Source organism: Cygnus olor, chromosome 3, assembly GCF_009769625.2.
Source record: "Cygnus olor isolate bCygOlo1 chromosome 3, bCygOlo1.pri.v2, whole genome shotgun sequence".
NCBI classification, from domain to species: Eukaryota; Metazoa; Chordata; class Aves; order Anseriformes; family Anatidae; genus Cygnus; species Cygnus olor.
In genome coordinates this window covers 81342327-81357691 of record NC_049171.1, presented here as the reverse complement: position 1 = coordinate 81357691, position 15365 = coordinate 81342327, and the positions used below count along the sequence as shown (strand labels likewise).

The following is a 15365-nucleotide window of genomic DNA, read 5'->3' as shown; positions in this document are numbered from 1 at the left end:
GCTGTTACCAGAGAGTTCTCGCCGAGGCTGGCAAATATGTTTCTTAAATCTTTGATAATATCGTGCTGCGGAAACAAAATTCATCAGGGTTTTTTTTTCACACTATTAGCTCTCCTGTGGTTAAATTGTATCTTTCTTTTTTCCTTAAATACTGTGACAAATCTAGATGGAGGCACAAAAAAGGAAAAAAAAATGGCAGCTTTGCTTTATATTTAGCCATGCTAAGGTTTGAAAGTTTTGCCTTCATGTTTAAACCTCTTCCTGGGAGTTCAACAAAAACAAAACAGACACACACACATATGCGCGCGCACACACACACTACCAGAAAGTTGTGATATCACAGGTTTCATATACCTACAATAAAATATTTTCATTTGCTTCGGATGCCACTGAAAGTTGATCAGTGTTTATCATTTAAAACTATTTCATACCAATAGTTACTTTTTTCTTTTAGACCCAACGATCTTTCAAATTGTCTTTCATTGTAAGATCTATTATTCACAAGCCTACCAAGAGCTATACTAATTTAATTATACAACATTTTTTGGTAAGTTCTTAAGAATGTTTATAGCAAGGATGTAGCTGCATAATCTACAGACTAACAAAGTAGGTATGCACAATTCTGGTAATGGTACTACAGAAGAACAGAAGAAACAGGTGTTGCCAATGGCTTAGAGTCAGAAGAGTGACATTTCCTATGAGAAATCTGGCTGTCTAGGTAACTAGTAGCAACATAGACCAAAACAAAACAAAAACCCACATACATTTCTTCTGAAAGCAATCATTCCTTTGGTGATAACTCCCAAAGAGAAATGTTGCTTTCTTCAGCTTGACAATGCTTCCTCTCTGCAGCTTTCTCTATGCAGCCTTAATACATATACATGTTAGTCTGGCTTGGAAAGCAGAACAGTATGAATCCTGCTACATGGCAGTACCGATGCTTAGTGGATCACCCATAACAGACAAAGTATGCTAAATTAATAGAGCTGCTAGCTGGTCAAGGTATCCCTATTTCTGTTAAGGTGTGCTTACTGTTAATGGTTACCTGTGATAGCAGGTTGGTTTTCTGCACTTTATTGTACTCGCCAGTTAATTTCAAGAAACCATGTCAAAATAATTAGTCAATGGCTTGAATTTTCAGTCATTCACAAAACTATCACAACAGGAAGTAAAAAATGTTTCATATGAACTGAAACATTTTAAGTAATTCCCCATAAATAAATAAATAAAACAAATAATAAAACCTAATCTATTGTTTCTTCAGCGCTTTTCATTTATATGGGGAAAAGCTGACCACTTAGAAATGTATGTACAAGTATTCCCACATTACAGATTTTCTCCAGCAAGCTGCTACGACAAATTTTTTTTGTCATGCGCTGAAAGCAGAAACTCAAGTATTTATTTATATATATATATATATATATATATATATATATATATATATATAAAAATAAAATAACAAACAGCCATAGGCCAAAAACAGAAGTTTGGCAAAAGCAAAGGAATTTGTTAAAGTACAGATGATTAAATATATGAATAAGGTAATAGGAAAATGTACGATTTACTAAATTATTAGCAAACAAAATAATTATAGTTAATCTTAAAAGTGAATTTTATAATAAAAGTGTTCTTTGCCATTCTAAAGCCATTTCTCTGTTACCAGCTCTGCTTTCTTCTTCTATGTATTCTTCCATAGTTAAGGAATACTGATGTGCCTCAATACCAGGCATCTATAAACTTTCTATTATTTGATAACACTACCAAAATGTAATAGAAATATTTGAAAGGGCTGTCTAAGCATCATCACTAAAAATGATAAAAAGGTTCATGAATTAACTACCACATTCTTAGACACATGCAGTGAGTGACAGTCTGTAAGCAGTTTCTGAATTTCCTCAAAACTACATCTATTTTGAATGTGATATAATATTTCCAAGACTTCAGAACACTGGTAGACTTCCTGTAGTAGGGTATTTATTAAACATTATTAAGTAAACATATGCTTGTGTCTTCTTTATCTTAACTCAATTACTTCATAAATTCAAAAATACTCCTTCCATTCATCTTCATCACTGTTGGTGCTAAGCAAATAATACCAAAAATAAAATGTAGGTAGGTAAAACATATGCCAAAAGGGCTGTTTTAATTTGATGGGCTGTAAATAACAAACTTCTTTCTTGGGTATTAGAATGTATGTTTTCTAATGAGGTGAGAGGAGAGGAAAGGAAATAATATTAATCTAACTGGAACTTGGGAAAAAAAAAAAGATAACTGAAGAGGAAAAAAGCGTCTTATTCAAATTTTAACAAATTGCAGACAAGATAGCAAAAAGCTGTCATAGGCTTCACAGTATAACAGCTGAAAAGATGAAAAGACATACGAATGATACCAATTATTCATAAATGTTATTTCTTGTATTCACACTAATATCCAGAGAAAGAAGTATTAGTGTTCTGATGACTCTCCCCAGTAACATTGCTTGGGAGAGAAAAAGATTGCTATATCATTAGCCTTTATGACATAACTATCTTACTCCATATCTACAGTCAGCACAATAATCCACATGGTCACAAGGATCATTTTTATCAACATCATAGTTCACATTTCCCAACTTTTGAACAATATATATTCAAAACTTGTGTTACATTAGAAATGTATTTTGTTTATTGGATACATGGTTATAAAAAAAAAAAAGAGAGAGAGAGAGAGAAAACACAACCAACCGACCTGAAAATATACTGTACTAAACAAAACACTACTCTGTGTTAAAATAGCATTAAATCTGAGCTACAAATGCACAGTAATAAAGATATCCTGAAAGCAAACCTTCACTACGCATTTCATTTCGGTTAAAATGTCTCCATTTCAGCTTGCAGCAATATCTTTACTGATGTCACCGTGTTTACACTGTCATTGAATTATATCTTTTTCTCTTGCAATCAAATTACAGTTTTTGTTTCATACATTACTGACACCATATTCTTGCCATACTGATATGGAGATCACTCAGCCTATTCACTCCTATTCAAGTAGATAGGAATTGTCAAAGTTATGAATCTATAAAAGGAAAAATATTGTATTTGGAGATTTTCAAATCTATGTGTTCTCAGTTTGTTTTTTTTCTATGTTAACATAAAGCATAACTAAGAAACTACACATTCATTTTAAACCGTGTCACCCTTTCTTTGTTTAAAGTTGCACAACAAAGTTGACATATTTGGAATAGGTGAAATAGATGTTTAACTCTCTCTCTGATTTCTTTTAATAAAAATTAACAGAATATTTAGAAGATTCTACTATGACTTCAATTGAGTTCATTAACTGGAGCAGAATATCTTATATAGAACAATGATTTGGCAAGATCATTATTTAATTACTGCATCAAAAATAATCAAAGAATCTGAAGAACCTCAAAGTTGCAAATGATCACTTAATCACTCTAATATATTTGTTCTTCAAAGCACATCACTCATTTACCCCAAGACTGCAAAAGGCCCTCATGGATGTCAACGAGTTCTGTTGTGCTACAGCAGTGAAGCAATAAGTGTCAGACGGAGTAGAAAGGCAGGGCAGATAAATGACAGGGAGTGCTCTTGAAACACACCATGCTAATGCTGGTATAAGCAGCTGAAACAATGTAGTGGGTAGAGATGCTGATAAACACAGAAGATGGAAAGCAGCCAGAGGACATGATGAAAGATCTTAATAGCCTTAACTAATCATTTATTGGTATGTCCCCAAACTGAAACCCTGTGAAAGTCATGGGTACATTGCCCACTTTGCAGAAAAGAGATTCCCTTGAAGACTTTTGCAATATACTCCTTGTAATAAATTGGAGGTGATGTTATACATATACCCCAAAACAGCCAATAGGCCAGAAACTGAGAAATAGCCGACCTTATAACAAAGACTGTATTAATTGCTCTGACCCAAATTCAGTGATCCTATAAATGAGATTGTGGAGAATCCAAACGCTGCAAACAAGTAGGAGCAAACAACAGGGGAAGGGTTTACTGTCTAGTGGTGGACACCATAAATTCTCTAACTGGATGAAAGAAATTCTTTTCTGCATAGAATCTCTGAGGAAAACAACCAACCAACCAAACAACCAAACAAACAAAAAAGTGATTGATGGGAATGGTAGGTGTTGAGGAGGGAACGCAGCAAGAAAACAAGAGAAAGAAGGTCCTGAATTAACAAATAGCACAATGTCAACAACATAATCACCTAAGAAAGAACACAAGAACTTTAACCTTTTACAGCAACATGTAAAATTTGATCATATCTTACTTAACCACACGTTTATGCTTTTGTAGTAGATATATAAATAACTTATCCTGTAGTTGTGGACAGTGTAACCACAATTTAGGTAACTAGTGACGTGTGTAAATCTGTTTGTGTGTTGAAGTGTAAGGCAGAAAAGCTATTCACTCTTGCTATAGCAATTCCCTTGTCTGCCCCCTGGAGAAGGGAGACCATCTGGAGAGCATTCCTTCTGACCTCAATGGTGACTGGCAGCAGGCCTCAGCCAGGGTGCAAAACTCTTTTGTTCAGGACATGCCTTAAAAAGTCTCTTGTCCCCCAGCTGAAGGAAAGAGCGTAAAAATACTCCGAATTTCAAGGTTTTATTTGAACTTTCTAAGGACACCACTCAGTAAGGCAATACATAAACAGCTCAGAGAGCACAGAGGTGCCCAAATGCTACCACAAGATTAACAGAAAAGAACGCATTAGACACATGCTGACATCTTCATCAGTGGAAAGGCTATGGACAGATCTTCTAAATCACCCTGCAGGGTCTCTACTTATATTTTACAAAACTTCATTCTAGCTGTCATGTCCAAAGAAAAATTCTAAATGGATTTCTATTTAACCACTGCATAATTGTCTATTGGACAACAGTGTTGGAAGCATTTTCAGATATCAATTTCACCCATAATTTTGATATTAACAAACACCGTTTGGATGTGCTAACTCAATTGCTATTAAATGCTACTAAATATTTTAAACAGTAGCAACTACCTATGCTATCAAATATTACTGGACAAAATTTCATACTTCTGATTTTATCTATTTCACCTATGTGGTACCACAGAGTCTCATAATTCTGGACACTGGCTTTAAGAGACCTGCACTAACTAGCATCAAAAATGTAAGTGAAATTATGGGCAATCACAGAATGAATATTTTCATTTTGTACCTTTCCTATATACCTTTTTGTACCTTACCTATAAAGAAAGTCTCTAACAAGAAGTCAAACTAAAGATTCATTTGAGGTGTTCCAACCACCAGTTACAAAAGAAAAATAGCTTTGTTAGACATCAGCAAGTTTCAGCATAATGGCTCCTTTACCTATTAAGAAAATCAGTAAAGAAACAATTCTTCACCAGAGAAACATGGTCAGTCTTCAAGGAAATATCTTGCAACATAAAGGTATAAACTTATTCACAGTTCCCTGCCTACAGTCAAAGGGAGATTTAATGTAGCTCTTAATACAGATCTAAATTTGAACTCATTAATTAAAAGTTCGCAAAAGTATTCTCAGAAAAAATGTGTAAAAAAAATCAGAAATAGATTATGAATGTACAGTTTGTAAGCAAACACTACTCTTCCATTATTAGAATAGTTTTTGTGGATGTTCTTTACTGAAGTCAGTTTCCAAAATCAGAGTGCAATTCTTAAGTACTTAAAAGCAACATTTTATTTCACTTCACATTTTATTTCTATTCCTTTTGGCAGAGATGGGCATCTTTTTGCAGCTCCTCACAGGCTGGGTTTTGACAAACCGTTCTCATGAAGATATTGGAAGTATTAAAGTAATAAATGAAAAGCTGTATTCATTCCATTAGGCGCTATGGCTAGGAAAAACTGAAGAGAAACATTTTTATATACTGGATTGGAATGTTTAATTTCTAAGAATTGATCATGGTGTCTGATCTTATTTCAAATCACTCTTGAAAAGAAACAGTCACTGTAAATACACAGCCACTCCATTTATGCAGGCTTCGTGACAGTAAAAAGCAATAATGACCACCTCTGACAGGCTAGATCCTCAATTAAGAGCTTTCATTATTTGTAAGTATTGAGACTTGCAAGTATTTCTGGGCCTGAGATTAGTGATAGCATGTCACTTTTCGTGTATCCTTTTAAAGAAAACCTAATCAATAAAAAGTTCTAAACAAAATTGTTACCAGTACTAGGGAGAATGAAAATTGACAAAGGAAGCTCTTCATTTTTTTTCGCAGATTTAACTACTCAGTTTTTAAAAGATGAGCTAGTTGTTTTTGTTTTTTTTTTTTGAGTCATGTTTATAACATATCAGTATGTAGCAAACCAGTAGAATTGGTGACTCAAATGCAGAAACCAATTTATATTCAGCTAGTGAAACACTTTGATTGGAAAGAATTTTCTATCAGATAGAATCAAGAGGGACACTGACATCCATTCTACAGGGAGTCCATTGAACAACTGTTAAATGGGATAGAAAGTTAACTTAAAGACAAAGAGCAAGGAGCAAAGATAATCATAATAATTCAAAGCAAATACTAGCAGTCAAACACAGACAGACACATGGTAATGTGCAGACAACTTTACTGTGGGTTTATACTGTGACCTCCCTACTGCCCACATAGTGAACCTGAAACAGATTATTCATGCAAAAATGAGAATACACTGCATGAAGCATGAACATGAAAATTGCAGATAAAATGCACTCATCATTGTTATCACATTCTAAGCTTGCCCAAAGGTCTCACTTGATCCGATTGTGAAAGGATTCAGGACTTCAAACATCACACATTCTTAAAGCCTAGAGGAGCCATAGAGTTTTATTCCCATTCAGAGTGAACAGTCAGTCTCTTTACATGCATACAGAGCACGGAATAAAACAATTGCCTTCATCATTGTACTTCAAGATAAACAGTCAGAACACACAAAAGCACACACACACCTGGCATATGCAGTCTCACATCTTTACAATTGTTTCCTGTCATGCACAAAGGAAGCAATGATTATTTATTGTTATTGTTGTCTTTTACTCTTTGAAAACACTTCTCAGTCTGCAAAACAGAACAATTTTTATGGAGCATATAGCGGTTAGTACACGGCAACCAGCTAGGCAGAGTGATAGACAAGCAGCATTTGAACAGCTCAAGAGAAGAAACAAAGAGAATATACTATTAGCTTGATTACATACTTGATTTTGGGGTTTTATAGAATGTATTTTGTGTTTGTGGCAATTACAACACCTTTTAAGCAATTCTTTGCCAATCTGCGCGAGTGCACTCATCTTTCAGGATAATGCTTTTATAGTATGAAGGTAGGGTAAGAACTCGTCAAACTTTTGAAGGAGTAAGAGTGAAGCTGATCCTGAGGTACATCTTCTCCAGCAGTTGTATGGGAATCTCTTTCTTTCATAAGTTGGATGCTAATAAGTGCTAATATGCTGCTATGCTAATAAGATGCCAGAAAACCCAAAACTAAAACCATCTTGATCTTTTCAATAGAGATGCCTATAGTTGTTCCCCATATTGCCATATGCACTGAACTTTGAAACTACTGCCTGGAGTCTGACCATCAGCTAAATCTGTGCATTTCCAGTCTCAAGCAAGTCATTTCTACTGAGTCTGGCTTCCATTAGCCACAGCACAAATAAATATATTTAAGCACCTCAGAACCAAAAATTAGCTACCCCAAACACCACATATCTCAAAACATCAATCTTGCAGCACTATCAGCAAGCAGGCTGAGTCAACAATGGGAACCAAGACTTCTACTTGCATGAAAACAGCAGGTAGGTTGGATGCTCAAGCTATGGGCACCTTCCACAAATGGAAGGTGAGACTTTCACAGTCACACATGAAAGACTCTAAAAAATTAAGTCAACAATAATTAACCCTGTGAAACTTCACAGCAATAGCCACTGTTTTTTTTTAGAGAAAGCATGGAACAACTAGGAATCACTTCAGGTATTGAGCAGCTATGGAGTTTTGGTCAAGTACTATGACAGTGAAGGCTAATATCTGAGACCACTCCAAAGGATCTGAAATATAAATAAACTACAATATAACTGACGCTACCACTGTGACAACTACTGGAACAATTCTGCTAGTGTATCAGAAATGCATGCATGTCTGCTAAGATGTAAAAAAAAATCCCTTAAAAGACACCTGTATTAGTTAAATCATTCAATTTCAATTATAACCACAAAGAAGATAACTTATGCACAAAAAGCAAGAATAGTAGAATAATACGAACAAGCCAAATGACACTCAGTTTTCCCCCAAATGGCAATGCATTTATGTATGAAATTCCATATAAATAATTCTTGGAGCCTTTAGTAAGAGTCTGTGTACAAGAAGAGTTTGTTAGAGAGATGTTATGCTGGAACTAAAACATTAGAAATGTTTTCAAGACCCTTTAGATGAACTCATCCAAGACGTTGGGCCTAAAAGTCACAAAAATAGACCCAGACAAATACACACACATTTTTTTTTTGTTTTACCTTGCTGCGTTGGGATCCTGTGACCTTAAGGAAGGGCAAGGACAAGAAGCGAAATAGGAATAAGAAAAAGAAGTCCAAATTTTTTTTTTCTGCAGGTAAGTGACTGACCAAATACATACACAAAATTGTCTTTTGAACAGTTAATACATTAACAGAAGTTTCATAGCTACAGAAAAAATAATAATGAAAAACAAATGAGTAAAATCTCTCAGAAAATATGGTAAAATGCAGAACAAGAAACCCATTATAAGGAGCATTAATAAAAACCTTACTGATAACATTTTTCATTCATTTTAATTACTAATTGTAAACTTTCACATTTGTAAGTGTAAGACTTTTAATTATCTAACAAGCATCTGTGGGCTAACTGACAAAAGCTTATGGAAATAAATATGCTTTGTTTAGTCAATGATAATGTCATATATTGCTCTTCCAAAAATAAAACTAAACAAGGAGCACTGAATTTTGGATTCAAACTTAGGTATTTATCATGAAACAGAATTTTAAATATTGGGTATGTTAGTTTTAATTCAGCTGGACCAGAACTTCTGAAGGACTGAAAAGAATTTGGTATTTTTTCTAATTTCTGTATAAGAAATTTCCAAATAAGAAATATATACTTAAACAACTCAGTGCTATCTCACACAGCATCTAGAAAATATACGGAATATCTGATATGTACAAAACAATGGGAGTAATATTAAGCATACCTCAAACCACTGCTCTAAACTCATGGCAGCACAGATATTTTTATATCAAATAAATCAGTATATTTAGATCTTTTTTTTTTTTTGAAAAATAATACAAGCACACATTTCATGTTTCTGTGCTTTAGTAAATATGCTAAACATAAGTATTAATTGATTTGCAAATATAAGACAGTTTTTAATGTCAGGACTACATATCATCCTTAAAATTTTAACAAGCTAATTCCCTCACTGCCCCTCAGAATGACAAATTTCATGTGATTTTCATGTTACTGATAGAAAAAGAGAGACAGATCCCAGAGAAAATGCATAACAAGGACTTGCATCTCTTACTCTTGCAAACCAATGCATGCATTTGTGTTTCCTTATGTAGAGACAATCACTAAAAAGTCAACACTTAATGAACAATAAATACAGCTTGCCTATTCTCAATGTAATAAAAAGCTTGGCAGTGTTGATAAACAGAAGCTAACCTTTTATTAAGAAGTACTAATATATATATGTGAACATAAAAATTCTGAATAAATTGCTAGTACTGAATGTGAATGGCTACTGCACAAAAGCAGTACAATTTCATTATTTTAACCATGCAAATTAAAGTAGGACTTTACAAGATACAGCCTGTTATTATCAGACTTGCAGAATAAAATGCTACCCATGACATTTCTCTTCACCAACTAAAAAGTTAAAATCAATCAGATAAACATATAGGATATGTTAAAGTATTCTAAATACAGTCTTATATTAGGTGACACAACTGTTTTTGTTTTACTGTGATTCTGATGACTCCTATTTGCCATTTCAGCTTCTGACATGCAGTTCACTGGCATAATAAGCTGCAATAAGCCATGAACCAAGAAACATAAATGTCAGTTAGAAGCTATGAAAAATGTCTAATATGACAAGAAAAAAAAAAACAAATACACAAACAAAAAACAAAAGTACAATCTTACTTCAAAACTCTTCACTTCTTCTTCACCATCATCATCTTCTTCATCATGGCAACTCTGATACCATGCAAAAAAGAAAACCTTTACTAATAAGCTCAGAGGAGGCTAAGGCTTAGTTCATGTTACACAATTTCTCTTGATCTTCATTATTAACATTAATAAAACAGAAAAGATGTACAAGATCTTTTACATTAAAAAATTACCTTTGCCATAATGTCAGCATAAGCCATATAGAGAAAATCTTCCTCCAATTTGCTGGGCAATGGAGAGAGGAAAGGGAAAAGACAGAAGATTAGAGCAATACAAGTAGAATTTGAGCTCCAAAATATTTTTAAGCACCTTAAAAATCTTTTAAAGGATTTCTGCACTTATAATTAATTACAAAAATCTTTTTTGAAAATGAGGACTAGATTAACTAATACAGACTGAAAAGCAAAGCCGACTACAAACACAGTACCCAGAAATAAAAAATAAAAATAAAAAAGGTTCCATCGAAGATAGCAAAGTTAATGTTTATTTTTTTTCATAGAAATATATTTAATAATTAGAATATCACTTCAAATACAGAACACAGAAGATAGAGACATAGTAAGTCCTGAACGCAGCCAGGAATATAGCACCCAGGACTGTGACAAAGTGTATAGGCGCATCTTTGTGCCTCTAGAAAACTCATTAAATCTCACTATCAGTCATGTTAAAATCTCTTCACATACTACCACAGGCTAGAGAAGTTCCAGTGTAACTCAAACTCACCATGTGTACATATGCACAGGTTCTGGCCTAGCCTATGCAATCTGACTTAAACAGACATGGATATCTTCAAATAGAGAAGTAATCTGAAAATTTGCATACACTCTGAAGTCTTTCACACTATTCCTACCATTTTTCAGTTAAGGCTGTTCGACTGAATAGCAGAATAAGTTGATGTAAAGGATCAACTCTTTTAAGGTTTTCATCTTCTTCTGGTGGTTCCTCTCCAGGTTTCTTTAGGGGAAAAAATGAAATAAAGATTTTTTTTTTTTTTAAAAAAAAGTACATTATATTATCTATTACGAAAAATGCTTTACTCTGTGCAATTTATTAAACTTTAAATACTCGCATACATAATTCTTGACCTGGACAACCAGGAGGAAACAAATTCCAAGCAAAGTAAGTGATCCTGACTGAGTTTAAACCACACCATGAAGACTTACAAAGATGATACTATATGCAAAAAGCTTTCAATCTCCTCTTCTCAACCCTCTTTTCTAAATTCTGAAAAGAACTTCAGTCTTCTACTTGTCATTCAGAATGAGTGGTAACCAGAAGCCATCCTTTGCTATTAGGTAGCAAAAACAGTAACCCGTTTCTCTCTATGTTAACAAGCCTCATCGGCTACAAATTAAAATCCTTTGTTCCAAGTGCTATGGTATAATATAATGTTCCCTGTATAATGTTCCCTGAGGAACATAATGTTCCCTGAGGAGCATTATCCAAACTTGAAGCTCACCAACAGCTTCAGCCAGAATGAGCCATGTCTACCAACAACAGTAATGGAAAATTTTAGAATATCAATATCAATAATTTATAAAAATATGTCAATCAATAACATATATACACATGAATAGTTTTTGTTTGTTTGTTTTTAGTGTTTCTTTTTTTTCATGTGGCTATTTTGCTTTCAGGTTTAGACAGCTGTAGTTAGTTCACTGCAAAAAGAAAATGTACTCAAATAACACGATGCCAATCACTGAAGCAATGTTTTGAAAATAATCCATACAAAATCTGTCCTCTGACTTTTTGTCTTTTGCCAAAAGACATTTCAGATTATGAGTTTTTCATACTAGCTGTTCAAAAATTTCCTTCATCCAGACATGTTTTTCTACAAAGCATCTTGTAACTCACAGAAAACTTGTTGCATAAATTATGCACACTCTTCCTTCTCATTTTCACCTAGCAGTATACACTGAAATACAGATGAAAAGAATTGCATGCATTGTTAAAACTGCAGAAGTAATAATAAGAATAATAATATAATACCAGATGTTATCTGTTATCAATAAGAAAGTGTTGGCCACATGACAGGTGTAAGGAGAATGGAGTTTTTTGCCAAGAAAAAAGTGTTGTGCTAGAGCCAAAAATGTTACTGTGTGAACGTTCTTTTCGTACTACATTGCATATATGGCCTGTGAAGTCCATTTTTTCAACTCAGCTGTACCAAACATGACTGGTTGCAGCTCTTTCACTTGTACTTGACTTGTACACATGCCTGTTTCACAAGCTAGTCTACTTCTACAATTAGAAGTGAAGATAGTTATGCTGGCTATGCAAGGTTCACTTTACATTTTTCAATATATGACAATATTTTCAATATAAATACCAAGATCTGAACAAGGTAAATTATAACTGTAATCTTACTGCTGGGGGGGGAGGGAGAGGGGAAGCCTCCCCTGCTCTTCATTTCAATCTCATTGAAGATGTTGATCTTTCTCTTTAATCAAATGACAGCATTCTATAGCCAGTAATGTCATCATCCAATGTATCTTATGTTACCAAAACTGATGAATCAAAAGGGCAGAAGTTACATTAACGTTTTATAGAAGTTATTTGTTTCCAGAGATTTAATTCAAATTAAATGGAGGATCAAACTCACCAGTGACTGGGTTATGCAGAACTCATTATTAAAGCATAGCATGAACACTGGACCAAAATTATTTTCTGGCATTTCTGGGAAAATAAGCATTCTTAATTTTTATTGTTTTGAGATATTTGCCCTATAGTTAGTCAAAGATAAAATATTTTTAAGGGAATTTAACATAAGAAAATTAAAAAAAAGGAGAAGTTTTGGTTGTCATTTCTAAATGTTGAAGATCGAAAAGAGTTACTTTTAATATGAACTAATTATTAAACATCCATTATATATATTATTTCCATAAATTACATTCAGTAATGGCTACCAACAAGCTAACAAATTTTTTTCATGTAAGCTCGAATGTTTATAAAATATATTTAATTAAACAAGCATTTTTAATTTTGCCTATGATTTTAATTTCAAACTCTAAAAACCTACCTTCATTAGAGGCTTGATCAGTTCAATTAGAATTAAGAATAAGCAAAATTAAAAGTGTGTACTTCTCTCATTTAATGTAAAAAGGTTAAAGAGGTAGTGCCACTTTTGTATAAAAGCCTTATGGATAGACAATTCAAGAAGCAAACCTGCTTTGGCCCAGTCCTATGCTTAAGAGGATTAAAGCACTCATACCCTAAATCCCAGCAAATGCCCCACCACAGGCCTGGATCTGGCAAAGTCAGGAAGGAGGGAGTTTTCACTGAATTTCTTCCTTTAAACTATTTTCACTTAGCAGAAAAGAGAGTTCAAAATTCTCAGTTCCGAAAAAGTATGTACTAAGCCATAGGACATTGTAGTTTACTGACTATAGAGAGCTCATGGATATGAAGTCTTGGCTATAGTCTCTGAGCACTGGTTTGTTACAGTATTCTACTCAATATCTGAACAGTTCAGAAATGTCAGGCAATGCTTGAAGCACAATCCAAGGCTTTTCTTTTCTAGTCCTCCAGATGAGATCTGTCACCACAGCCTGGGCTATGATTCCATCTTGGTTTGCCAATAAATCTTTAATTCCTTATTACACCTTGGTACAGTTTCTCTAAGAGGGTCAGAGAACCTTCACCAGCAACACAATCACATATTTCAACACAACAGTCTGAACATACTCCACAGAGCAGAATGGGAGGAACCTCAATCTTTCACCCTCCAGAGGAGTGCTATATAGCAGCAAAAATTTAATAGAAATCAATTTAAAAGACAGTTTTGATCACTCTTCTGAATGAAGGGTTTAATACATCCTCAAGAGAGGGCTGGAGACAAACTTATCTGTATGTTTGTGGAATTAGTGAATGTGATGTGAATGCCTGTGGTCCTTTATTAAAGGAAGATATAGCAGCCAATCCAGTTTGTTTCTGTTTTCTCTAAAACAGTTTTTCACAAGAAGTTCTATATAAACTTGGAAATGATGCGGCTTCATGGAGAAAATATGGAGACAACCCTTTATGTCAAAGTGTAATCAAATGGCCGTGCTGGGTTCTTCACACATACATACCTTCACAACACATACACTCACAAAGAGCTGTGCTGCTCCACATTCCATATACATACACACACACTCTAAACTGCTAAAACATAAATATTTTGGCAATGAACATGCATTATTTAAACATTTGAAATGTGCTGGGACATACTAAAATATCAGTTTAAAAGGTTGTACAAAAAGCATTTGTGTACAAGTCTCTTGCTTTTTCATAACGCTAAGACCACAATCAGGTTGTCACAATAAATGAATTCTGCATGTGTGCAGGCAAAAAGTGAATTTCCATAGTCTGTTTGTGTTGAAATTATTGCTACTGATATTTCTTTTGTTATTTTGATCCTTATTTTCAAAATAGTTCACAACTTGGGCAGTTGGTTTTACACACAAACTTTAAACAATTAAAAGCAAATTAACAATTGTTGGTTTTGTTTTTTGTTTGTTTGTTTTTTCCTAATAACAATTTTCTATTTAGCTTTCTTTCCCTGTTGTAGAGAGCTGGCCCTCCTCCCTATAAAAAGTCTGTCTTGGTCCTCCCAGGAAGGGAAACATTTACTAGTACAAACTTTTTCTGACCTAGTTCTTGCTGAATCCTCATGAAAACCACCTTTCTGAGAGATGATTATAAAGGTTGAGGACACAAGCCTTACCTGAAAATCACTCCAAGGACTTATCAAGCTTAAGACATGGGTCTAACATTTGACTGCTGGGAAAAATCCTCACTTCCCTGACCAACAGTACAAGAAGACTCTTCTGCACGGATAGTCCCAATGAATACTCTTTTCATGTCTACTTCTGTGGGACTGATTAATCTTAGACTAGAACCCCTCTAGTTTCCCATTCTAACCTTTTGGCTTAAATGGCTTTAATGTGGGTTATAATGTCTTCAAATACATAAAAGTTAACTGCAAAGAAAGAAGGGAATAAACCATTCTCCACAGGGCAGCTGCTGAAAGTTATGGCAATGAGAGCAACTGGCATGTAATTTAGACAAAAAAGTTTTATAACATGGTTATTGAAGCCCTGAGGCAGATTGCCTAAGGGGATTTCGTGATCACCATTTTTTTCTGATTTTTAACAACTGTCAGAGTGGCTTTGTTATAGTTCACACCTTTTGGTA

At 34.1% G+C, this 15365-nt stretch overlaps 1 protein-coding gene across 1 annotated transcript in view; it reads right to left on the bottom strand.

The window, feature by feature from the left end:
* RYR2 (ryanodine receptor 2) overlaps window positions 1-15365 on the bottom strand; it is a 416366-nt gene that overhangs the window by 46823 nt on the left and 354178 nt on the right. The window contains exons 77-80 of the mRNA XM_040551914.1: window positions 11041-11144; window positions 10364-10415; window positions 10164-10217; window positions 8504-8527 (exon numbers count right to left, since the gene is read on the bottom strand). Of these exons, the coding sequence (XP_040407848.1) occupies window positions 8504-8527; window positions 10164-10217; window positions 10364-10415; window positions 11041-11144 (234 nt within the window). The remainder of the gene's footprint in view (window positions 1-8503; window positions 8528-10163; window positions 10218-10363; window positions 10416-11040; window positions 11145-15365) is intronic.